The following is a 25658-nucleotide window of genomic DNA, read 5'->3' as shown; positions in this document are numbered from 1 at the left end:
CGCAGCCAAGAAAACCTCCCAACATGCAAATCACAGGCAGATTTCATGCAAATAGGGTTCTGCTTTAGCCACAGGAGGCTGTCTAGGAAAACAGCAGTCTGAAGGCAGAAGACTTAATGGGGCAGGGTGGCAAAGCAGGTGCGTGCTACAGGGTGTGGGCCAGTGCCAGGGGTGGGAGGACTCTGTCACGTGGCACTGGCCAAGTCACCTCCCCTATTCCCAGCCTCAGGCTCGATGGCGGGTCCACCTGACAGTGACAACCGGCAGGGATGAGCAGTGTTCCTTAGACAGGACGCGTGTCCCCCAGTCTGCCACTGTCCCCGCTCACTCCATCTTGTGATCACCAGGCCAGCCCAACCCCTCCCTGCCTGACCCTGCCCTGCAGGTGGTTACGTCTCCATCCCTGGCTGGCAATGTCCCTTGGGGGACTGAGTCATGGAATGTCACTCTCTGTCTCTTGTCCTTCCAAATAAATCTTGTAGGGACCAGGGTTGTAGTGCACTGTACTGAGCTGTTGCTTGTGACTTTGGCATCTGATATTGGGGCACCGCTTCAGTCCCATCTGCTCCACTTCTGATCCAGCTTCCTGCTAACGCATGTGGGAATACAAAGATAGCCCAAGAGCTTGAGCCCCTGCTGCCCACATGGGAGGTCCAGATGGAGTTCCAGGCTCCGGACTCTGGCCTGGCCCAGCCCCAGCCATTGTGAACACTCACTCTCTTTCTTTCTCTCTCTCTGTCCCTCCTCTCTGTGTGACTCTGCCTTTAAAATAAGCAAATCAATCTTAAAAAGCAAATATAAATGCTTTAAAAATCGTGAGAGGTGATGACAGGGGGAGTGGTGATGCTAACAGCTTACATTCTGATTTAGATACAAGGAAAAATAATAAAAGGGGAAAAAGCAGTTAAACTACAACCACTCAAGAAATAGGGAGAATCAAGACTCTCCAAAGAAATAAAAAGAAATGAGAAAGGAAGATGGTGGGAAAACAAGTTCAAATACGTCAGCAAGCACAGTGGACACAAGCGGCCCATGCTCCCCAATGGAGGATGCTGCCAAGGAACTGTGTTTATCAAAGAGGCACCAAGAAGCAACGCAGACAGAAAGGCCAGCAGAGAAGGGTGACGAGTGTGCTGCAGGAAAACGCCAGTCAAAAGCCTCACACAGTTCCCATTAGCCCTGGGCAAAAGGCACTCTGAGATGATTTTAAAAAAAAAATTGAGCACTCTGAGCAGTCCACAGAGGTTGTTTCCTTTCTCCTTTTCACAGTGACACCTGACTCAGGCAACAGCTGACGCAAAAGGAAACATTGTCTCAGACCACTAAGTCCTGGCTCAGAGAGCTGGAACTGGTAACATTTAAAACCCACCACAACATACCCACACTGTGGCAGGGCTGGTTAAGCCACCCAGTGCAATGCCGGCAACCAATGTAAAAGTGAATTCGATTCTCATGGCTCCACTTTCCATTCCGCTTCCTGCCAACGTGCCTGGGGTAGCAGAGGAGAACGGCCCAAGTGCCTGGAGCGCTGCACTCACATGGAAAGCCTAGATGAAGCTCCTGGCTCCTGGCTTCTGACTGGCCCAGCTCTGACCATTTGTAGCCATGTAGCGAGTGAAATCAGTGGACAGAAGATAAAATACCTCTCTCTGCATTTTAAATAAATCCTTAGTAACAATAATAAAAGCCATCACCATGTCAGAGTTGCTAACATCTTCCAAGCATGATCATGTAGCATGATGCAAGCTCCCTCATTTGACATCTTACCATCTTCTTAGCCAAGTCTGCCAGGAAACCCTCACCCCATTTCACACATGGGGAAATGAAGTCATACACAGGTTCCACTCACCTGACCTCAGCCACATGGCATGGGAGAGGTGGCACTGGATTTCGGGGGGTGAGGAGGCGGGAGGGGGCTCCCTGGAAGTTGACAGCTCTGAGCCTGGCTTCAGCAGGAAGAGGTGAGAGCAGGGTGCCCTCTCAGAGCTGTCTTTCTGGGTGGGTGTCATCCAACCACACTGCACAGGAAGAAGCTCAAGGGAGAGTAGGGCAGGTGACAGAGCTGGGGCAGCTGCAGGCAAGGTGCGTGCGCTCAGTCCAGCAGACAGGATGAGGTGGGTGCTGTGGTTGGGGCAGGGGTGGGGGCAGGGGCGGGAGGCAGCACAGCAGGGGCTGCACCCAAGACACCTCTGACTTCCTGTGTCTTCTCGGCAACACAATGACAACACCAGATCCCCAGGGGCAGGAGGAAGGCGGTCAGGTCATAACAGAGGCATCAGATGGGAGCAAGTCCCAGATTTCATGAGACCCCACCCTCTCCCACCAGCCATCCCCACTGGTTCCCCAGGCTCCCTGTCCCCACCACAGCCCAAGGGACTCCAAACCTCTTCCACCTGAAGTGGGGTAACTGCCCACTCAGAGGGAACATAAGCAAATCTGGTCTCCAACCCCTCCGACCTCACCCCTTCCCCCTCAGCTCCCCTGCAGCCACACCAGCCCCCTTGCTGTTCCTCAGATACACCACGCCCTTTCCTGCCCCAGGGCCTTGGCTAGAGCCCTTTCCCTCCTAGGTACTCACGTGGCCCCTGCCCTCACCACCTTCAGGGTTTCACGCAGAGGTCAGCTTCTTGGTACAGCCTCCCCAGAGTCATTCCTGGCCTGCCCCTGATGTTTTAGCCTAATGCACACATATATATTCTTTCCATAGCACCCTTCCCCATTGAACTAGCAGGTGCACTCTATGTTCCTTCCTTTCCTGTCTGTCTCTCCCAGGAACATTAGCTCCACAGGGGCAGGAGAGTGGGCTGTTTTCTGTTCACTTTGCATCTTTAGTTTCCACAATGGTTGCTGGGTAACAGCTGGTGGATAAACAAGTGCTTTCCAAACCCCTGGACAAGGCAGCACCCGCCATGGCTGGGTCCTGGATGCAGCAGAGAGGCAGCATGAAATCTGTACGGTGTAGCTTCACCATCAAGGGACTCGCTGTTTTCAAAGGTGTCCCCTCCCACATAAAGGTTCCTCATGCATCCCCCAACACGTTCTGGAGAGCTGGGCAAAGGAACACCTCTGCCCCACTCCCCGGCTGCCTACTCCAGCAAGAACTAAAACCACCAACTCTTGGCAATGGATTCATTTCCCATCCATCCCTGGGAGCTGACCTCAGCAGCATCCACAGAGGGATGGGAGAGGCACCGGACACTCGGAGTCTGTGCACAGACCTAGGGCTGTACCACACACAGCCACTCCAGAAAAACGTTTTCCAGATGCCAACTGGCCCGGTACACATCCTGCTGGAGACCCCACATTAAACAAGCTTAAACCGGGCTGATGTCTGGACCTCAGAAGCATTCCCACAATAACCCCAATTTCTGGATGGTGGAAACATCCAGCAACCTTAGAGTGAGGGAGACAAGACATGAAGCGGTGTCCCCTGAGCGTTAGGGCGGAACAGGAGCGAGAGGAGCTGTAGAGGAAACGAAAGCCAAGTGAGGGGAAGACCTGTAGCTTGACGGGATCGGGAAAGGCTTCTGCGAGTACGGCTGAACAACAGGAGGCTGACCAAGGCCAAGGGCTGAGTTGCCCGTCCCAGCGGCAGAAACGGGGGAGTGTAAAGGTCCGAGGCAGGAGCCTGCAAGTGAGCCCAAGGAGCCTCCAGGAGGCAAGAATGGCTGAGCAATGGCAGGAAGGACCATAGGAGGTCCTTAGCAGGCAGGAAGGAAGCACAAGTCGTGTGGGGCCTTCCTGTGGCCACAGGGTGGTACGCAGTTTTTCCTGTGGGTGGTGAGCTGCTGGAGGGTTTTCAAAGAGGAGGGGCACTGACTGACTCAGACTGTGGAGGACCAGGGCAGAGGCGGGGGTGACCTGCTAGGAGCTGCCAACAGGGTCCACGAGACAGGTGCAGCTAGGTAAGCATGGAGCGGCCTGGCCAGCCTCCACAGAGAAGCGGGTGGAGGCAAAGAGGTGAATCTTCCTGGGGTGAGGAGGCTGTTCTCGGCTCATTCTGGGGACGAATGGACAGCTCTGGGCTCCACCATTTCCTAATGACCGCAGAGTGGGTGAGACCAGCAGGGAGAATGTCTAGACAGTCAGGCCAAGGGCCTGAGATGAAGCACCTGAGTTCAGAGGCCTGAGAGACAGAGGAAACACAAGAGCAAGCACAGGAGGCCAGAGAGCCAGGGGAACAAGGGGCCGCCCTCCAGCCCTAGACAGGCTATGCCCCCTGCAACCCCTGTGCATGCTCCTCCCACCCCACCCCTGCCCGCTCCGAGGGTCCAGGACAGGACTGTCTAGACCACAGGTGTGGTTCCTGAGCCACCCCAGGAGGCAGTGCACGGCAGGTGGCCCAATAAGACGCATGTGCGCCCAGGAAGCACCAGTGGGCAGCCACGACAGTGATGTCTGGCCTGGCATCACCCCAAGCTGAAGGCGCTTCCCTGGAAACACCAGTGAGAACTCAACCAAGTCTGAAAACGCCAACTGTCTGTCCTGGGCTGGGCTGAAGAGCCGGGCTGAGGAGCCAAAATAGAACATTCCGGCTTTGTTGCAGTGCTGCTTTGGGTGGCTGCTCCCAAACAGACTTTCATCCTCATTTTATCCCACTGAGGATCCTCACCCCCTGTATATCACAGGGCTGGGAGTCCAGCCTCCACGAGGGTGCTCAAGGGCCCCCAGGGACACCTGTGTGGCCCTGGGCAGGGGCACAGCACAGTCTTAAGTCTGTGGTATCGTTCTTCTCACATCCACTGGAAAATGTGACTGGGATGGGGAGCTGCAGCCCAGCTGCTGGCTGACACAGACGTCCGGCCACGGGTGCAGAGGCCAGGACGTGGAGAGTTCCGCCAGGCAGGAGCAGGCTGTGGCCCCACAGGAATCCAGGCCCTGATGGCCCTGTCCCATAAACACAGCTGGAGACTGGGCAGTGTAAACAGCCAGCTGGTCAGCACAGCCACCCACGGGTCCCCGCGCCACTTCCTATGAGCTGCTAGGCTGGCTGCTCTGTCCCTGTCTGCCCCCACCTGAGGGCGGGGAGGGGGGAATCCAGAGTCCAACCGTCCCTGGTGACTAAACGCTCGCTTCTGGAGGGGAAAAGAGAGTAGAAACAAAAATCCCCGTGTCTCCCATCACCAAGCCTAGAATCTGTGCATTCACACAGATCCGGCCCCATGTGCCACCGAGACCCCAGGCTTCCTCAGGATCCAGAAGCCAAAAGGTTAACATCCAGGCTCAGTCCTGGGGCTGGGGGTCCTTCTGCAAGGTCAGGGGTTCAAGATGAGACACAAATCACGGGGTTTCCACCTTTCAAGACCCCCTCTTCAGGAACCGCCAGAGGCCAGCATTGCTGACACTCAAGCTTTTGGACCGTCTCCCCGTCCCAAACGCTTCTAACCAGATGTGGTAGCCAACTGGCCAGCAGCACGACTCTGCCATCAAACTGCTGCAGGTCCTCCTGCTGCTTCCTGCCTTGTGGCCTGGGAGAGGTCACTCCCCTTGGCTCTCGCACCTCACAGAGGAGGCCAGGGACAGCACCTGTCTCTCTGAGTCACTGTAAGGAGAAGGTAAACACACAGGTGCTTGTCACAGCAACCCTGTGAGTCAACAAACACAAGCCCCGCATGACAGATGAGAAACTGAGGCACAGGACAGAAACGTGACTTGCCCGAGGCCACACAGTTTGTTCATGACAGCCAAATGCAAATCCAGGTGGGTTCTGGCTGTCAAGCTCCTGGCTCCCAGCAGGAGTCCGCAAAGGCCAGCCAGGAAGTCCTTTGGACTCTGTCGGCCACAACTAGCCTCCACGCTCCATCTGGCTCACTGCTGCCGTTCCGTTTTCCTTACGCCCCTTCAAGGAATGTAAACACCATTCCTAGCTCCTGGGTTGGACAGAAGCAGGCTGTAGGCTTGAGTGGGTGGCCCATGGGTCTCAGCTTTGCCAGCCCTTCCTCTAAGCCACTATACTGTCCCACAGCCTGAATGCTGGCCACAGCTGCCAGTTTAGAAGGTACAGTGAAGAAAGCCTGCGAAGCACCGTGTGGGCCCTGCCTGCACCACGGGCTACCAACTGGCAAATTGCACCAGGCACAGTTTCCATGCCAAGGTGAAGGGCAGCGCTGCATTGCTTCCAACCCCTGTCTGGAGTCAGAACAGCAGCAGGAACTACTGCAGAAGCTCCTCTGGAGTCCCTGGAGGGACAAGCAGCAGGAGGCGGGACCAGGGACAGCTGTGTCCTCAACACACACACACAGAGGCAGGCACACACACACATACATACACAGAGAGACACACACAGAGACACATACACTAACATACACAGAGATAACAGACACATACACATACATAGATACCCAAACATACAGAGATAACACAGACACACACATACATACACGAAGATACAGAGACATACAAATAGAGCAGGACACCCAGAAGGCCCATGTTGACAGGCAGAGTTCACATCTCAGGGCCTGGTCCAGCTCTGAGCCTGGAGTGCCACCCACTTTCTCCACCAGAAAGTCAGGCTCAACAGTTCCCTAGTACCCTTCCCATTGCCCTTCCAGTTCATGAAGCAAGAGATATAGGCGGCGTCTGGGAGCAGGTGCATGAACGAGGCACCACCAGCCAAACGAAGGGAGCAGCAGGGAACCCGGGCAGCAGCTGTCAGATGGGAGGCCTTCGGAACACAGCCAGGACAGGCACTGGCCAACAGCCGCCATTCGTGTAGGGTGGAATCCCTGGGCTGATGGTGGCAACCCGGGTCTTGCCCAGCACCCACCACCGACACCAGCATTCAGGACTGCTCGAGTCCCCACACAAGCAGCAAATCCTCCTTGCTCTAAACAGGAGCAGGGAGGGAGACATCAGGTATGTGGAAGGCTGTGGCTTACACACGCAGAAGCTGTGCCTCCCTCCTCTTCCCCTTGAGCCCCGATCCTGGGAACAGGCTTTAGCTATGGGACGGCAGCCCATGGGACTCCCTGATGGATTCACAATTACGACACAAGACTCAAGTCTTAAGTTACTCAGGGTAATGGGTTTGGGAATGAAGCACCTGACCCAAAACTCAATCAGTAAGAACACAGCAGAGTGGAGTCCAGAATCATGCCTCAGCCAATCAGAACACAGCCCTGTCCTGCTCACAGTGATTGGGCCAGAGGATAATTAATAATACAAGCAAAGGCTTTATGTGATTAGTTGGAGCCAATCACATGACTCAGACCCCAAACACCAGGGATACCACATGCCCTGGCCACAGATGGCCGAGGCTGCAGTCAATCTGGGGATGTCCATCAGAACGCTTAGAAGCGACATCCGCTTTCTCACTGACCTTACACTTCAGAGAGTGATGACAGCCATCTGCTGCCCACTGCAGAGAGAGCTCAATGGTGCTGAGTGGACAGGAGACACAGAGACAGAGCCTGGCCCCCAGCCAATGTGAAGCGTCCCAGCTACGAGACCCAGCGCGTTCCACTCTGGTGCTGAAGCCTGGCCAAGCCAGGGCTGCTGGCACTTGGGATAGGGTTGGGGGAGCCTGCCCAGTGCCTCACCTTGAGGAGCAGTGGGTACTTGCAGATCCTCTGGATCGGGGACAGCAGGTAGCCTTCCAGTGGGATGTCCGTGGTCTTCCGGCCTCCCAGCAGCATACAGCTCTGCAAAACAACAGGGACCTTTGTTAAAGCTCACCCAGACAACACAGGGATAGGACCACCACCAGCACCCCCATCGCACCTCCAATCACAGGGAATATTCAAAGAATGCAGCGACCCACAATAACTCAGCAAGCAGTTTAGTAACACCAGGACAGGTGACAAGGTGCACAGGCCACAGCCCAGCATGAAGCCCTCATCAGGGGTTAGCACACAATGGCCCCCAGGCCCACTCCTGTCCACCACCTCCTCTGGTGGGGTTTTACTGGAATACAGCCACTTCCACCATGTGTTGTCTGTCACCGTTCTCAGGCTATTGTGGCGGAGCTGAGCGATAGCGGCAGAGGCCCATGGAGGTGTGAAACACGTTTACTGCGTGGTCTGTCGCGGAAAAGCTGGCCAGTCCCTGGTCTAGCGACTCTGACTCAGACACCAGGAGGCAGGCACCAGGACCTGCCTTGTTCAGGCCAGCGAAAGACAAGGAGCAACCTAAACAGCAAGCAACTGGAGAAAGACAAAACCTGGCTGTCATTCTAAGTGTGGCCGCAACAGAATCACAGGCTGGGATAGCAGCGGCAGAGCTCAAACCACACCTGCTGACGATGACAGGCTCCGAAACAGTGTCGAGCCAGAAAAGAGAACCTGAAGGCTATGGTCACTGTGAGCCCTTTCACACCAATCTTATAAAGACACGGGAAATAGTGGGAGGCATGGCCTGTGTGAGGCCTGTAAACAGCCAAATCCAAGACATGCACCCGATGCCAACCAGGGATCCCGTGACACATGGGAGGTGGGGGCTTGAGTGCAGCCTGCTTGCAGGGTTAAAGCCTGCAGTTCCACCAGGAATGAAGACAGCTCCAGCAACTCCCAGGCTCACCCGCCAGCACCTGTCCATGCCAGTCAGCACAGCGACCTGCCCTTTAGGCCAGCCTCTCAGCAAGGACGCCTTCTCTTCCCCAGTGCCCACGTACTCACAGTCATGGCACCATCCCTATCAACTGCTAATGCTGACCGAGGGCTTTGCATGCACTCACAATGTCACGAGGCTTCTGAGCCTGGCCACCAATCTTCACGGGCATTGAGACCCACTATTCCCGTTTCACGGCTTGAAACACTGAGGCCCGACAGGTTGAGTCTTTCACCTCAAGGTCACCCGCCAGAACAGCTGGGGTCTAAAGCCAGCCTGGCAGATACAGCATCTGAGTCAGGGGCCATCATGCCACGCCACCTGCACTCACTCCAGTGCAAGCTCCCTTCCCCCTGCAGCCTGCACAGTAGGCCCTTGTTCCACGGGGCTACAGAGCACATTACAGCACTGTGCCTCCCTGGAGGCACTCCAGCTGAAGCAGCCGTCTTCTGGGTGGCGGGAACTATAGGCGACAGGCCTGCGGGCTCCCGCCATGCCCCTCTTAGCCCCTGGTCCCCTGTGCTTACGATGTGCTCCACGCATGCCCAAGTGAACGCATTCACAAACAAGCTCATGAATGAACAAGCCGCCAGCACATGCTGCAAATTTCAGTCAACGCCACCCTAGCAGACTGCAAATGAGTCAGGATGCTGGGGAAAAGGCATTCATTCATTCATTCATTCATTTCTTCCATGAGTGTGTACTGTGGGCTTACTAAGTACTGGGCACAGTGCCAGTACATTTATTTGGAAAACCGCCCAACAGCCCCTTGTTAATTTTCCAGTGAAAACAAGAATGGAGGGCCATTACCAGGTACCCACCATGTGCTGGCAACTACATGCCTCACACCTCACATATGTGTGGGTCCCTGACACAGCGGCAGGACACAACGTGAACTGTGGTCTCCCTGTGACCCACAGGAAAACTGTGGCAAGGACATCTGGTCCCAGACCCAGAGCCACCTGCCTCCACTGCCTCTCAGGGACCACAAAGAGCTCGCTCCTTGCAGAGGCAGAGTCCCGGGCAGCCCAGACCCTGCTGTGGCCCAGCACCACAGCTCTCACCCCAGTGTCCACCCCTGGCACAGACCAGGGGATGCAGGCTGCTGCAGCTGGGAGATGCCAGGCCTCTCTCTGCTCACACTCAGGCCTTTGTCCTCCAGGCCAGCACTGGCCACAAACTACCCTTGATGATGTCAGCTCCGGGCAGAGAGCAGGGAGCGGAGTGGGGGATGGGGCAGCAGGGAAGGAAGGGGAGCTTTCCAGAAGCCCCGGGCACTTGGCAGAAGTAAGGCCGGTCTCTTTGTCCAGGATCAAGGCATTTTCACAGGGCTGGCCCAGTCACCAACCACACTCAGACTGTTGTCCCACTTTATTTTCATTGAGAGAGAGAGAGAGAGAAAAAGAAGCCAAGCCACACAGAGCAGCCATTCACTATTCTCTCATCACACCCGGGCACCGGCCAGAGGGAGGAGTCCAAGGGATTACCTCCTGCACCCTCGCCGTGCTAGTGCAGAATGGCAGCGGTGGCAGCCCCATGCCGCCCACCCGGGGCCGCCGGCTCCCACTTGATGTCTGTCCACACCCACTCCCTGCCCATCCTGTTCAGACGCACGTTTTGAACACCATCTTAATGCTGAACATGTTCACGCGGGCCACATCCCGCCAGCCCCTTCCCTAAACTCCAGCCTCTCGGGCCACCTGCCCCACACATGCTCTGGGCTCTCTCCTGGGCAGCCTGAGCTTCACACCCCCAGAATGAAAACAGGTCATGGGTCTCACCCACTTTCACACACCCAGACCTTTGTCATTGGCTCCCACCTCAGAGCCAGCTATCAGGCACAGGGGGTGCCCCCCAGGTTTGTACCTTCCAAGTGCCTCTGACCATCACTCCCCGCAACATCCTTTTCTTAGCTGCCAGCACCTTTTGCCTGGACAAGTGCAAGAGCCCTGAAGGAGGGGTGGCAGCAAATTGTTTCCGCCCAACCTAGGCCTCCTCCACCCAGGGCATCAGGTGTGATCGAGGCTCTTGCAAGTGTTACTGATTAAGACGCAGTCACACTGGATGGAGAGGGGAGGATACAGAGGAGGCGGCCACGGATGGCACAAGACACAACCAAGTGATGCTGCCACAAACCAGGGCAGCATCCATCCCCAGAGCCATGGAGTGTGAGTACGGCTTAAAGCTGCCAGGACTGTGAGGCGCTGGCCTCCAACGCTGCAAGCAAAGTTCAGCTGTGTTCAGCCCCCAGTTTATGTAACTGTTCCTGCACCCTGGAGAGAAGGAATGAGGCCTCTGCTGGCCCCTCGATCCCACCCTCACACAGCCAAAGGGCCCCTCAGGATGCCAGGATGCTCCTATGCTCAGCCCCTCCTAGTCGCAGTCTCCAACATCCTGCCATGGGTGCCCACATGGGGACTTGCACAGGCATTGGGCTGCTGGGCACCCAGCCTCCGTGCTGAACCATTCATGCAAAACTCAAGAAGGAGCAAAACAGCTTTGGTGAGAGAGAGCAGTGTGTGCTCACTCCTGGGGGAGAGAAGGGCATGACTGGGAAGGAGTAGATGAACATGTCCCAGCTCCTGCCCTCAGGGCTGGCATCACAGACATGGCAATCAACAATACTCATCTCCTAGGACCACCTTCACTGCAGGTGTGCCGCACCCCAGTTCCAAAAAAAAAGCCTTAGAAAAACTCAGTCCCTTTCCAGGACTGAATCCTGCTGTATTACCTGGCTTCTCACAACCTCACCGACCCCCCTCCCTCCTAAGCCCCTCCACAAGCCCAGGGCCAGCGCACTGGCACTTTGTCCATCTGGAATTCTCTATGTGTACATGTGCATGTTGTGTGTGAATTTCCTAAATTTATTTGAAAAGTAGAAACAAACAGATGAGATCTCCCATCTACTGGTTCACTCCCCAACAGCCGAGGCTGGGTCAGGTCAAAGCCGGGAACCAGGGACTCCAGCCAGGCCTCCCATGCGGGTAGTAGGGACCCAAGGACTTGAGTTGCCCCCTGCTGCCTCCCAAGGTGCACATGAGCGGGACACTGGAACGGACAGCAAAGCTAGGACTCAAAGCCGGGCACTAGGGTCTGGGATCAGAGCATCCCAAGCAACGGCTTAACCACTACCCTCCACATGGAATTCTGTACATCCAGGCAGCCCTTACCCACTCCCTTCCTCCCTCATGTCATCCCTACTCCTGCTTAAATGTCACCGAGGATGCAGTTTGTCCAAACAGCAGCCACCACTCTGACTCCCTCCAAACATCCAGTCGTCCACAGCTGACTTCATCTCCTCCAGGAGACGCCATGCCACAGCATCATGTCTCACCTGCGCCTCTCTCACCGGAAAAGCCACTCCAGGGGAGCCGTATCCACCACCATATCCCAGGACTCGGAGCACTCCCTGTCACGCAGGAGGTGGTGCTCGTTAAGAAGGTGCCTAATGCAGTACAGTGGGGTCTGCAAAGGACACCTGGCACCACAACAGGGAACGGGAGGACTACCTCCAGCCAAATGTTGGCATTAAGTCTCCTGGGCAGACTCTAAGGTGGACTATGTCAAACAGTGGATCCTGGAGAGATTTCATCGTGCTTGGAGTGGTGAGATTGGCAATAATTCAGAACTGCTGAATTATCAAAACCTCTTGAGCAGGACCCTCAGAGGATGTCCCACACTCCACACTGGGGACCCTGGAGTGGTGTCGGGTGGCTGTTCTCTATCCCGGGGTGCAGAGGCTTCTCTCCTTATCTCCCTCCTTCCCCAGATACAGGAAGGAAATAAGCGAAGGTGGAAACTGCTATCTCACCCACCTTCCTGTAGCCTTTGACCCTAATCACCCTAATCAACTATGTAAAAATCATCAAAAATAAAAATAATTAAATATTTTTTAAAAGAAATAAACCTAAAAAGCAAACGAAACAAAAAAAGAAGGTGCCTAATGAATAAATCACTCCCATTTCACAGACAAGAAAACTAAGGCACAGAAAGGCAACAGCCCTAACCCCATTACAAGACTGGTACACAGCACACTATGAATGCAAAGGTGGATTCTGCCTCTTTCCCACCCCTTAACATCCTGTCAGAAACTCCCCACAGCCCTTGCACAGGTGGCCAAAAGCTGGGAGATGCCAACAAGGAGGGAACCAGATGGTGCGTAAGCTGGTGCTCCACTCACCCACCCCTGCCCTGCCTGGCTCAGCCTGCTGTGGGGAAAGCGGCAGCCTGGCTCACCAGGAAGACTGCACATGAGAGAGGAAGGCAGGAGAGGAGCCCAGGCTGTCATCACGCCATGCCCACGTCATCACCCTCCTGCCATATTCCCGGGCCCCAGGGGAACCCTCAGAGGGCGGGACCCTCGGCCAGGCTGCCCACGAGCCAACAGCAGGAGAGACACAAATGCTGTCATCTATCTCTCTGGTATGCATGATGTCTCACACAAATCAGACTTATCCTTGCCCCCTCCAGACTATTTTGCGAAACCAAGTGCAAAGATGGAAGCAGGAAGATGCAGACAGCAACCTCGGGAAAGCGAAACAATGAGCCAAAAATGCGGACAAGCTGGTCAACAGTGGGCCCTGCCTCGGGTGTCCACCAGAACTGGGCAGCACACACAGGCTTGGGACAAAAACGGGCAGGTTCTTCTGTCAGACTCTGGGACAGACTTTGCTGCTGGCTGTGCTGCGAGCAGCGCATTCTGCAGCAGAGAGCTGAGAATGCTGTCAGCACTCGGCATGCCCGGTCAGCTGACGCCTCCACCCTCGGATCCTCAACGCAGAATTTGTGGTGTGTTTTTGGGGGAATAAACAGATTGGGGGTGAGGGTCTCTGTGTGTGAACCTTCCAAGGAGCTCCACTGCTTTTCAGGCACGTCCCTTAGAAAAGTCCTGAGTATTCTGGAGTCAGCAAACTCACCTGTGGCCAAGGCTCCCTGGCATCCCCCCTGCCCAATAAGTATTCTCAATGATGCCCTGGAGTCCCTAGGACAAAGTCTCCATTCTCCAGCCTCCCTTGCAGCTAGGGGAGACCACAGGACTAGGTTCTAGACAACAGGACCAGAACCCAAGAGCCAGGTGCAGTCCCAGTATGCCCTTCAAGGGATAAGGGCGTGTCCGCCTTCCCAGCCCTCCTGCCCCCTCCGAGGGGCGGTGGTGGTGATCACGGTCCAGCAAGAGGTTAGGACATTGCCCAATGGCCTGCATTCCCATACCACACCACATCGACACCCACAGGGCTAACAAGCCAGCATAAGCCACTGAGACCCAAGGGATGCCCAAAAGTACACACAGGTACCCAGGAACTCTCACACAGGTGACAGCAGCTTGGAAGGCTCCAAGGAACTGTTTCATGCGAAAGGGATGGTTTTTCTGAGTGCAGAGAAGCCCGGCACAGGCATCTACTCCCGGGGCATGCTTAGCTTGTGTACACTCACTGGGCCTTCAGAAGACCAGTCAATGCCCCCAGCCTAAGGCTCTGGGCCAAGGTGAGCCAATGAGCACCAGACCCGCAACTTTCACTCCTGGCTCTTAGGCCTGGAGTTGCTCAGCTCTGAGAAGTGGATACGTGGAGCTGCCGGAGGCTGGACTGCCATCTCCTGGGGAAGGCCGACCTGCAAGAAGAGCTGGGGCAGACAGCAAGCAGAGTCCAGAGACGTGTTCGGGGTGGCCTCGTTTGACCCCTGTGGTCAACCAGGTCTTAAGCTTCCCAGAAAAGTGAGCCAGGAAACCGGCTTTTGGGGTGTTGTTTTTCTTTTTCTTTTTAAAGATTTGTTTGTTTATTTGAAAGGCTGAGTACTGGAGACAGGGAAGCGGAGGGAGAGCAAAGCGAAGGAAAAGCGGAGGGAAAGTGAGAGAGAAATCACTCTGTCACCTAATGACTGACTTTCAACTTGGGCACAATGGCCCAGACTCGGAAGACCATGCCAGGGGCCAGGAACAGCATTTGGGTTCCATACACGGCCCATCCCCTGCTGCCTTCTTGGGTACATGAACATGAAACTGGCTCGGAAAAGCAGGCCATCCAGGACTGGAACCAGTGCTTCGAACCAAGACGCCAATGTCACAGGTGGTGGCTGAGCCTGACTCCGCACCACACCAGCAGCCAAGGACGCTGTTTGATTTGGATTTTCCTTCTGCCATAATGAAACAATCCTAATAATGCTAGGAATCCAAACAGTAGCAGCAGTAACTATAATTACTACCACTTGTAGTAGGACCATTGCTTTAAACCAGGACTTGATATCAACCTCTGTCGGGCCTTTTGCCTGTTCTTGGAAATGAAGTTTTACTGGCGATATGTTCATTCCTTTACCAAGTGCCGCAACAGTGTGAGCCCAGCTGGAGTCATCACAAGAACCATACAACAAGCAAAGTAAAAGCCCCACCCCCGCTAATGTCACCCAGAAGGGGTCTGCGGATCCCTGCTGTCTTAGACCAGAAGGGATCAGACAGCGCAGGTGAGCGCGGGGCTCCCCTGGGTGTCCAGGCTGGCTGGCATGGGGTAGGAGAAGTGAACTCACCAGCAGGAAGGCACGCACAGTGGGTATCTTGTTCAGTTCCACCAGCAGCCGCAGGGCCTTCTCATGGTTGCTGCAGTATTCCTCGTACACGCAAAACTTGTCCTTCTGCAAAACAGGGAGGGAGCCAGTGAGAGGTGGGCCACGGTATGGCTGGGTCAGCTGATCTGGGAGGAGAGACTCAGTCCAGACCGTGGCAGAAGGCACAGTGGGGGAAGTGGGCTCCATGTTCCCCACTGCCCCAGCTACTTGGGAAATTTGCAGGAAGTAGCTCAGCCCAGGGTGGAGAGCAGCAACTAGAGCCATGCATCCTGGACTTGAACTTGGCTGCATTCCCTAGGTGATCTACCTGAACTCCCTGTGTTTCAGTTTCCTCATATGGAAAGGGGAGCTTGATAAAAGTCCCTCCCTCACGGAGGCCAAGGTTGGTCTCACTGAGCCTAGAGGTCACCGGAAAGGTCACAAGGTCCTCAATCAGCGGTCAGAGTTTCTGGAACTGGAAGGTCACAAGCCTTCTTAGCAGGAAGCTCTCAACAGAGCAGCCTTGGGTTCCAAAAGGCTCAGAATTTGCCAAGTCCCAAACAAGGATGTCCTGGGGGAGGCTACCAGGGAGGAAAGGCTGCCAGGCTTAAACCTGGAGGGGGACGGGAGGGGACGAGGGAGACCCCATGAAACTAAGGAAGGAAGAGGTGGGGCTGCAAGGAAGGCAGCCTGCCTTGTTTCTAAACAAGCCCCTGCTACCCTTCCGTGGGAACCTGCAGGGAGGCCGGGGAGTTAGAAGGTGGAAGGCCTTTGACATGATTCAGTGACACCAGCCAGCCCCACTGGTGCTGGGGGCTCCGTGTGCACCAGCTAAGAGACGCCCTGCTATGCGGGACCAGGGTACCGAGCATCGGCTGTACTCTGTTTTCTGGATTGGAGGGTAAGCTCAGTCTTCCCAGTTAAGCTTCTATTTAGCTACTAGAAATAGACCCATTTGCACATGGGAAAACCAAAGCAGAGTGACCTGCCCCAGGGTTCGCAGTGAGTGTAGTAACAGAATCAGGATTCAAACTCTCATAATCCCGTGCCGACTTCCAGGTCAGGGTCACAGCACAGGAAGGGGGTGGGAATGAGAGGTGGATATGCACACCCCATAAACTGAACCCCAAAGGGCCCCGTGGCACCAGGACAAGGGAAGCAGAGCACTAGAAATTCAGCACTGTGCTCCCCAAGTAGAGGGGAACCCGGGGCAAGGGCATACCGTGGTGTGCAAGGGGTACAGTAAGACAGCCCCAGCACAAGGCATAGTAGGGCATAGTGACCTACTGTGTTGTCCAATGAGCAGAAAGTGCCTGGCATGCAAACTGTGAGATACAAGGCTGCAAAACACTGCCCAGGTTTCGGCTTACAAACACAATCAATAAACACACATCTACAAGGGGAAAAAAAATCTAAACAATACCCCAGCCAGTTCCCATAGACTAGACACACACATATATACATCTAGGGACAAACAGCCCTGCTGTACACTCCAGGGAACCCTCACAGCCTACTACAACACACAAGCTACATGTGTGAAACACCATCGCCAACATCAGTATCACACGGGGTGACACAATGAGCCCCCCAGCCACAGGCTCCTCACCTACGGCCTGCCGTCTGAGAGATGCCAAGGACACAGAAGAAAAAGAGGGGAGCCCCCAGCACTCCCTCACTGCCCGAACAGACCTGTTCTAGTTCCCTGTTTTAAATGAGCCTAAGTACCTGTCAATATTGACAGAGATGGGTGAGAGGAAGTCTGGATGACAAGGGGCTCATCTGGACATAGTTGGAACTCATGGGCAGGGTTGGGGGAGGGGGTCAGCAGGACTTATCTGGAACCACGTCCTTGGCTGCAACAAGGTCACAGGGATTCTTTCTCGATGTTAGTGATGGGCACAGGCCAGAGTGTCTAGATGCTCCCCAGGGGCTCCAGAGAGAGGGCTGGGCTTTGAACTTGAACAGATGCATGGCAGGAGGAAGTCCCAGCCACATGGAAGGAACTAGAAAAGCTTCTTCTCCCGGGGCTTTCCCTGGGCCCACACATCCCTACGGTCAGGGGTCAGTGTTACAGAGTAGGAAGGTAAGCCACTTCCGATCCAGTCCCTGCTGCTACTGCGCCTGGGAAGGCAGCAGAAAACACCCCAAGTGCTTGGGGTCCTATCACCCGTGTGGGAGCCCTCAATGGGAGTTCTGGGGCTCCTGGCTTTGGCCTGAATGAGCCCTGATTCTTGTATGGCCATATGGAGAGTGACTCAGCACAGAGTCTCTCTCTGGCTTTCAAGTACATTTGTGAACACACACACACACACACACACACACACACACTACAAGCACTGCCTTAAGACACTAAGGTCCCCATGACCACTGTCACCAACCACTTCCATGTGCAGCAGACAGGAGATGAACACTCACATCCCACATTGGAGTGAGGCTTCCAGCTGCTCTGCTTCTGACTCCGCTCCCTACTGACGCACCCTGGGAGGCAGCAGGTGACGGCCCCAACCACCCACATGCAAGACCCAGATGAAACTCCTGGCTCCTGATCCAGCCGGGCTATGGCCACTTAGGGATTGAACCTGAAGGTAGATTTCTTTTCTCTCTCTCTCTCTGCATTTCAAATATATAAAATTTATCAGTTTTTACAAACTCCTACCTCTGACCACACTAGTGCTTTGCTAAAAGCCTGCAGTGGTTTCCTAGGGCCCAGCATCAACCCTGCAGGTCCCACAAAGCCCTTAGAAGAACTGACGCCTCATGGCAATCTTGACCCCCGCCTGCCGTGGCTGCCACCCTGCTCCTAAGTGCCAAGCTGGCTCCCAGCCTGGGGCACACATGCTGTCTCTTCCCTCGGGCATCTCCCAGAAGGCCTCTGCACCTGCACCTGCTCTTGGTGGCACAGGCTGAGGCAGCGCCACCTCCAAGAGCACAGGCAGGTGGGAGGCAGGAATTATAAACTATACATGAAAAATGCCATTTGGAAATCGCACAACATTGACTCATACCCTGTGCAATGATTCCTATCTCTAAGGTGCACTCCGCGCCCCACCCCGCACCCGTCCACGCTCCGAGTGTTGCTGAGCTCACGCCCAGGATGGGCTGTGGTCCCGAGACTCCAGGACACGATGAGGCAGAGCAGGTCGTTTCCACTGCACTTGTTTTCACAACTTTCTTTAGAGGAAGAGACGCTCACTGCCTACTTTCGGGGATGACAAAGACTTCACCCTTTCAGTGATTTTTTTTTCCAGTAAATTGTTGCAAAGATGAAGCAGGTCATAAAACGAGCACCCAGACACAGCAGAACGTACAAACTCAGCGTGTGAGCTGCTGAGCTGTAGGTGCCCGGTGCAGCTGGCAGGAATGCTCAGATCCCAGCTCTCCCATGGAGGGCTGTGACCCTGCATTTGACCCTCCTCTCAAGTTTGCCAGCCTATGCGGTGGGCAGCTGAACTGGAGTTTTGGAGTCAGGGACACATGGCAGTGACCCTTGCCCTAGTGCTAACAGACAACTCCCCAACAGGGAGAACACCCCCAAGGATCAAAGTGCAAAGGGCTCTGACAACCAAGCCAGGGAGGGAGAGAACACGCAGGTGTCAGAGGAGGTAGTGGGCGTGGCCTGTTCCAGAGCAGTGAGGAGCTGAGGTGGTGGTGGTGGTGGTTGGGAGGATGATGGGGGAATGGACAGGGTCTGGGGCAGCTCAGGGAAGAGGAGCAGGGAGGCTGTGTACTATGCAACAGGTGTCTGATCTCAGGAGCACCTCACTGCTGTCTGGGCCAGGGGCAGCCATCCTGGGCCCTGATGTGAGGCCCCACTGCCCTGAGTGGACACTCCCGAGAGCCTGGGATGAGGCTCAGCGGACACAAGGTTGTGGCCCTGAGAATCCACAAATCCCTGACCTCATGGGTTCTCATTGTCTAAACTAGTCGAGCAGGTGGGCCTCAACAGCCCCAGGTCACAGATGCAAAGACTGAGAGCAGGGAGGCAAGGTCCTCCTCCCAGGAGCTCAGCGTTGGGAGGCAGCAGTGTCAGGATGCAAAGTCAGACAAGCCAGGGTTGCACGTACACCGAGATCTCGGGATGATGGGAGGTCCCCGGGTCGGGATGCCACGGCAGAAAGGCCTGACCTTCCACTCAGTGGGTCATGGGTCGGGGCTAAGCACTGCCCTCACCCAGGCTAACTGGATGAGGCCACACCAGGAGATCTAGGAGGTGAGGACAGAAAGGATAAGGAAAGCACCCAGCCCACCCTCTCCTACATCTCCAAGGGGTCAGGAATCCCTCCTAGAGAAGCAGAAGAGCCCAAGTCAGGGTCTTTAGCACTCGGAGTTACCCTTTCTCTGCTTCCTCTTGCCCCTCCTTCAGGAAGCCCCTGGTATCCTGGCTGGACCAGCACCCACAGTGGACACTCAGGCAACAGCAGCTCAGGGCTGGAATGGCTTCAAGAGCTTCGCTCAGATGAACTCCCTGCATCCTTGTGAAGGTTCTCCCACCATTCCCACTTCACAGAGATGGAGACCAAAGCCCCGAGACGCAGGGACTTGCCCAAGGTCATGTGGCTCGTCAGAGGGTTCTGAATTGTGACTGCTGATTCCAGGGAAGCAAACCCAAAGGAACCACTAAAACTACCACTGTCTGCTTCCTGCTGGTCCTCCCTGACCATCCCATCTCCCAAACGGGCAGGCCAAGCAGGGATCCGGCAGAGAAAGCCAGTCAGCCAAAGGGGCCCACATGCTGCAGGTGCTGGGGTGTGGTACTCACGAATTTTAAGAAAACGTTGCCAAGCTCATGCTGAGACTGTGGCTCCGGCTGCAGACAGAATTCCAGCGCGGCCAGGAAATCCTTGTGGACCTCTAAGATGTCCTCAATGTTGGAGAACAGGATCTGGGAGCAAAAGGGGAGCCCAAGGAAGAAGACAGTGGCATTAACCAAGGTGTAGGGGACAGAGCAAGGTGAGCACCAGCCACTCCCCAATGCTGGCAGAGGGAGGATCAGAGCAAGGTGGGTGCTCCCACAGCTGGCAGCAGGCCTCCACTGGGGACAAGACCCACGCCAACAGCCACAGCTGAGACCTAGTGCCTGGCCTGGGCTGAGAACTCCGTCGGGGGAGGGACGGAGCAAAGGATGAAGGCTCAGAGACACATTCCTGAGGACCATCACACCTCTTGTCGCGATGTAACGGGGATCCTGCATTAGTGGGTGTGTCTCGTCACACACTTGCTTCCAAGGATGTGAAGAGACACTTAACAGGCAACACCCCAGACCAAAAATTGACACATGCAATCTGATCCAGCAATTCCCCATCAGAGCATCATCTTCTGACCATTCATTTCCCACCAGGGGTCATTCAGGTGCCCAGGAAACACGTGGTAATGTCTGGGGACATTTCTGGTCACCACAAAGAAGAGTGTTACTGAGAGCCCATCCTAGACAATAGCCAGAGCTGAGCTGATCCGAAGCCAGGAGCCAGGAGCTTCTTCTGGGTCTCCAACGTGGGTGCAGAGTCCCAAGGCTTTGGGCCGTGCACTGCTTTCCCAGGCCACAAGCAGGGAGCTGGATGGAAAGTGGAGCAGCTGGGACGTGAACCAGTGCTCAAATGGGATCCTGGTACATGCCAGGTGAGGGTTTAGCCACTAGGCTATTGTGCCAGGCCCAGAACCAAGAAAGATCTCTCTTCTTATCTCCCCATCTTACCATTCATCTCTGTAACTCTGCCTTTCAAACAAATAAATCTTTAAAAAAAAAAAAAAGTAAAAGAAAAAGAACCTCAAGTCCCATCACCCCCACGACCCCATCCTGGAGTCAATCCCCCTTCAGTCCCTTTCCATTTCCCAACTCAGTTTTCTTGCATGACAAATTGGGTTTAGTGCCCTAAGGCACAGTGGTTTTAGCCATTGCCTGGGATATCCACACCCCATATCCTCTCTGCTCCAGCTTCCTGCTGACACATCCTGGGAGGCAGCACATGGTGCCTGCCTGAACCCCTGCCGCCCGCATGAGAGACCAGGATGAAGCTCCTGGTTTCAACCGGCACCATAGGCAGTCAACCAGTGGATGACTCTCTCGCGCTCTCCCTCTTTCCCTCCCTCCTTCTCTTTTCTCTCTCTCTCTCTCTGGCTCTGCCTTTGAACTTGGCCTTAGAATTGTCCGTGTACAAGGTTACCATTCAGACACATAGAACACTGCGGGAAGCCTTCCTTGACCAAGTCCTCTGCGTGCTATAAACGAAGGGCACCTTGCACACTTGCTCCCCTCCTCCATCCCCTTGTCTCCCCGGGGACCAGAACCCCAAGGACTTGGAAGGCAGCTTCCCAGAAGGCGAAGTCCCAGGAGCCAGCCAGGCTAACCAGGAGCAAAAGACCTCAGCCAGGCACAAAGAGGCCCACTGACCCCTACTTCAACTCCCCAGAGCAACAGCCAAGTCCAAGCCGGACCCAGAGATTCAAGAGCCCAGGGCAGGGGTCGGGGTGGGAGACGCAGAGTTCCCAGCGTGCTTGAGAAGGGATTTTCCACTGGCCTGGCACGAGAGCACCCTCTGAGAGGGTGTTGAGGAGGCTGGGGGCGGGGAGAGGGCACAGCCAGCAGCCCCCAGGGTCCTGGCCACCTGCCTCCACGGCCTGTAAGCATCCCTCCCCCAGCAGCTAGGCACCAAGCAGCAGGTCCTGCGTCATGAGGTCACACCTTGACATTCTCCTCAGTGAGACCCTTCTCCACGGAGTCTGCCACATTCTGCCGGATGCGCTGCAGGAATGCCTGGAGGAGAAGAGAGAGATGAGCAAAGGTGAGTGTCCGCACTTGTCATTCTCCAGAGGATGGCCCCACAGTGGAGCAGGCCCGAGTGCAAATGCCAACAGGAACCTGGGGGCTGCCGGGGTCCCAGGTCATGGGCAGGGAACAGGAAAAAGCAATCTGGATGTAAAGCTTAATGAAGAATACGCCCTCCCCTCCGCACACCCCGGTGTTCACTGGCCCTGTGCTGGCACCAACAACACGGAGTCCCCACGGACTTTGTGGCCCAAAGATAGTCACAGGCAGTTCCCAACGTACTACATTTTGCTGAGCGGATTTTGGGGCTTCACTATGGCACCAAGGCACAGCCATGTCTCTGAGCTGTCAGTTCCACCACACTGCAGTTAGGTGAGCCAGGTGGCTTTGCCTCCAACCCATATACATGTGCACTTAATGCAAGCCGCTGGGGGTGGGGGGAGGGCTGCACCAAGTACTGAGGGGCAGTAGGCTGGAGGAGGAAATACACACTCAAAGGGCAGGCATTCAGCCCCATGGCTGAGGCCCTGCGTTAAGTCTCCTACGTGCTGAATCCGAGTACCCAGGTTTGAGTCCCTGCTTCCCTCCTAACCCCTGCTGCCTGCTGATGCAAACCCAGGAGGCAGCAGGTGCCGGGTCCTGCCGCCCACCTGAGAGCGAGCTGGACAGAGCTCCTAGCTCCTGGCTGCAATCCAGTCCGTGAGGTTGTGGCCGTCTGGGGAATGAACCAACAGGCTGGAGCTCATTCTCTCTTTCTGCCTCTTAAACAAATGTTGCAAATCATACCTTTAAAAAAAAAATTGCACCTTTGGCTTACATTATTTCCAGCCTGTGCTGCTGTTTCCGGATGAGGGGCAGTTGTGGCCTCTTCTGCGCCACCTCCCATGGGTCCCCTTCTGACCACAACCCATTTACCACCCTTTAGAATTCTAAAACTCTGGCTCAAAATTCAAAAACATAAAATGCAGCGAACACAAAATATGTCCTTTCTACACCCCAGTACCCGCCCATCTAACTCCTCCCCACCCTCCAGATGGACAAAATGGCCATTAATTTCTTGGGAATCTTTCCAAGGAAGCGTTTGTAAAAGCACACATAAGGATGTGTGAACATAAGTGCATATGCATGAGTCAGTGGGCTTGTCAGCAAGAGGATGTGTGTGTGTATATGTGAAAGTATTACGGGCTGTGCATGTGCGTATGTGTGCATGTCAATGCATTTTGTATCTGAGTGTGAGTGCATGTGAATGTATGCATGTAAGTGTGTGTCTATGTGTGAGTGTATGTGTATGGATGGGAACATATTTATGTGCATACATCTGAGTATGTTGTGTGCTGCTGTGCATATGTGTGTGTACATGTGCCTGTATATTCTTATTCTTCCCTCCATACATGCCAAAACCTAGTCGTGCTCCCAGAATGCCTCACACCTTGCTCCAGCCTGTCTGTACCCTCGCGTGAGCACACCTCCACAATTCGCCACCTGCCCAGGATGGCTCAGTGGGATGCACCACGGTCCTTCTGCCTGCTACTCCTCCGGGGATCAGGACAGAGAAATCATCTCCACCCTCGGTGAGATGTGACCCCTAAGGACGATAGTAACAGGGACAGGCAGGAGCAGCAGAGATCCAGTAGAGAGACAAGGGGCCCAATAACATCAGATCTTTTGGTGTTGGGGGGTATTTGTGGGTCTTTTTTTATGAAATCAGAAATTAAGGGATTGTTTGTTTTGAAAGCAAAGCCTCCCCGTTTTTAAGTGCTGGCGAAAGAGCTCTCTGTTACTGGGAAGAACTGGATTTTCCAGGTTGAGCACAGAAGCTGAAAGTCAGGGCAGGGGTCTAGGCGCACGCACAGGGACGACGGTGGCCTGGCCTCCACGTGGCGTGAGTGGGACAGATCAGGCAGCAGATCAGGCAGCAGATCAGGCAGCAGAGTCACTGCTAAAGAAGGTGCTGGGGGAAGGACAAATAGGGATGCAGGAAGAGACCAGAGCCAGCACCTAAGGGAGCCTGAGGTTGGCTGCCTACAGCAGCCACTGCCTGGTGCACCCAGATGTGGGGCCTGATCCCAAGTGGGCCTCACAGTGACCAAGTGGCAGCCCTTAGGAAACAGAGCCCCTGATCCTGCCACAGCCACAGGGCCACACAGACACCAGTGGCCACCAGCCAGCTAACTGTACAGAGTTAGGTATTAGGTGCAACACTCTCATATTACAACACGGGCGCACGCAGTATGGGGGAGGGGTCCACAGACGGGGGTGGAGGCGGCAGTGCACAGATTGGGGCATGTGCCAGGGAGAGCACGCAACCTCCTGACCACAGGTTAATGGAGTGCCCTCAACCACGCCTACCTAGGGGGATCTCTGAGCAGCAGGGAGGTGGAAAGGCAGCCTGCAACAGCGCTGGGGAGAAGCAGGGGGCAGAGGGGAGGCTGGTGCTCAGAGGCTTCACCCAACACCTGACATCACTCCACAGGAGGGGTATGCTGATAACGAACACCACATGGCACACCACAGGGCTGGGGTGCCCAGAGGAAGACGTGCCCACCTGTGCCCACACCCTCAACAGGGTAACCACAGCCAGGGTCGGGGCCCCAGGTTTATGCCATACCCTACCCTGAGTCTTCTCCCCTGAAAGCCAGCCACAGCTGCAGCTGCCACCTGAAGCCTGAGAGTGCCTCTTCCTGATCTTGGCAAACCCCAATTCCTGAGCCTCCCTGCAGTCCTGCCCCCCCTCTACCCTCCCCACTTTTGCCTGCCTGGTCACCCCAGCCCCCTCTTTTTGACACTCCCTTTCTGATCCATCAGCAAGCGCCATGCACTTTCTCCACCTCCACAGCCACCTCCATCCAGTCCAAGCAGCCCAGATTAAGGAGATCCCCCACTCCCTGGTCCCCCTGCCCTCCCTCATAGCTGCAGGATCCGTAAAAACTTGAACCAGAGGTTGGCCACCTGCGGCCAGAACCCCCCAAGGTTTCAACAAAAATCCCAAATCCTCCCACAACCCACAGGTCCCCACGATCTCCTCTTTGCAAAACCTCCTGACCTCATCCTCTGACACTTGAGCCACATTCCTCCCACCGGCCTCTGCACATGCTGTTTCTCCTAGCAGTTCTGCCCTGGGAGAGGCCCCTCCTCATCCATCAGGCCTTCGCCCAAGTACCCCACCTTTATGGTTTCACACACTTAGCACCTTCCCCTCTCCCCACTTTTTTAAATGAGCCCATTCACAGATGAGAAAACTGAGGTTCACCCATCTATACTAACTACTAAGGAAGAGGCTAAGATAGGAAGGGAACACGGTTGGGATAAAATCTTAACCCCGAATCCAACAACACAGGTCAGGCTTGGAAATGGACAAGTTTGGGTTTGAACCATGGCCCACCCTCCCGAGGGCTGCCACAGTAACCAGAGGAGGGCAGAGTTTGCTTCCAACCCAACCCAGAATGGACAGTGAAACTCTGGCGGGTCCTCCCAACTGCTGTGTAAGCTTGAGTCTCTGCACTAGACTCTGGGCTTCAGCTTTCTCTTCCCATACATGAGGATTACAGCAGGACTGAGTACACCCTTCAGGATATAATCAGATTGAGCGAACGGAAGCTCCCAAGCTCCCGGAAGGCAGAGGACTTGTCTCCTTCACAGCTGTAGTCCTGGGTCTGGCCCAGAGCAGGTGCTTGCAAACCCGACGATGATGGGGAGAAAGGGTTCTGGGTCCCCTGCGAACATGCTGGTCCTGCTTCGGACTGGCTATGGGGACAGGTGTCCCTAGAACTCATTTTGACAGGGTCCCTGGGGAGGACACGGACAGGAAGGGGAC

The 25658-nt window shown here is 55.1% G+C and overlaps 1 protein-coding gene across 1 annotated transcript in view; it reads right to left on the bottom strand.

The window, feature by feature from the left end:
- The window catches only part of PREX1 (phosphatidylinositol-3,4,5-trisphosphate dependent Rac exchange factor 1), a 126601-nt gene that overhangs the window by 49563 nt on the left and 51380 nt on the right, over positions 1-25658 (bottom strand). Inside the window, exons 2-5 of the mRNA XM_004585885.2 lie at positions 21761-21832; positions 19841-19963; positions 15064-15168; positions 7539-7640 (exon numbers count right to left, since the gene is read on the bottom strand). Coding sequence (XP_004585942.2) covers positions 7539-7640; positions 15064-15168; positions 19841-19963; positions 21761-21832 — 402 coding nt within the window. The remainder of the gene's footprint in view (positions 1-7538; positions 7641-15063; positions 15169-19840; positions 19964-21760; positions 21833-25658) is intronic.

The sequence above is a fragment of the Ochotona princeps genome, chromosome 22 (assembly GCF_030435755.1).
Source record: "Ochotona princeps isolate mOchPri1 chromosome 22, mOchPri1.hap1, whole genome shotgun sequence".
NCBI lineage: Eukaryota > Metazoa > Chordata > Mammalia > Lagomorpha > Ochotonidae > Ochotona > Ochotona princeps.
Note: the sequence above shows the minus strand (reverse complement) of the source record. Positions and strands in the feature narration are given on the sequence as shown.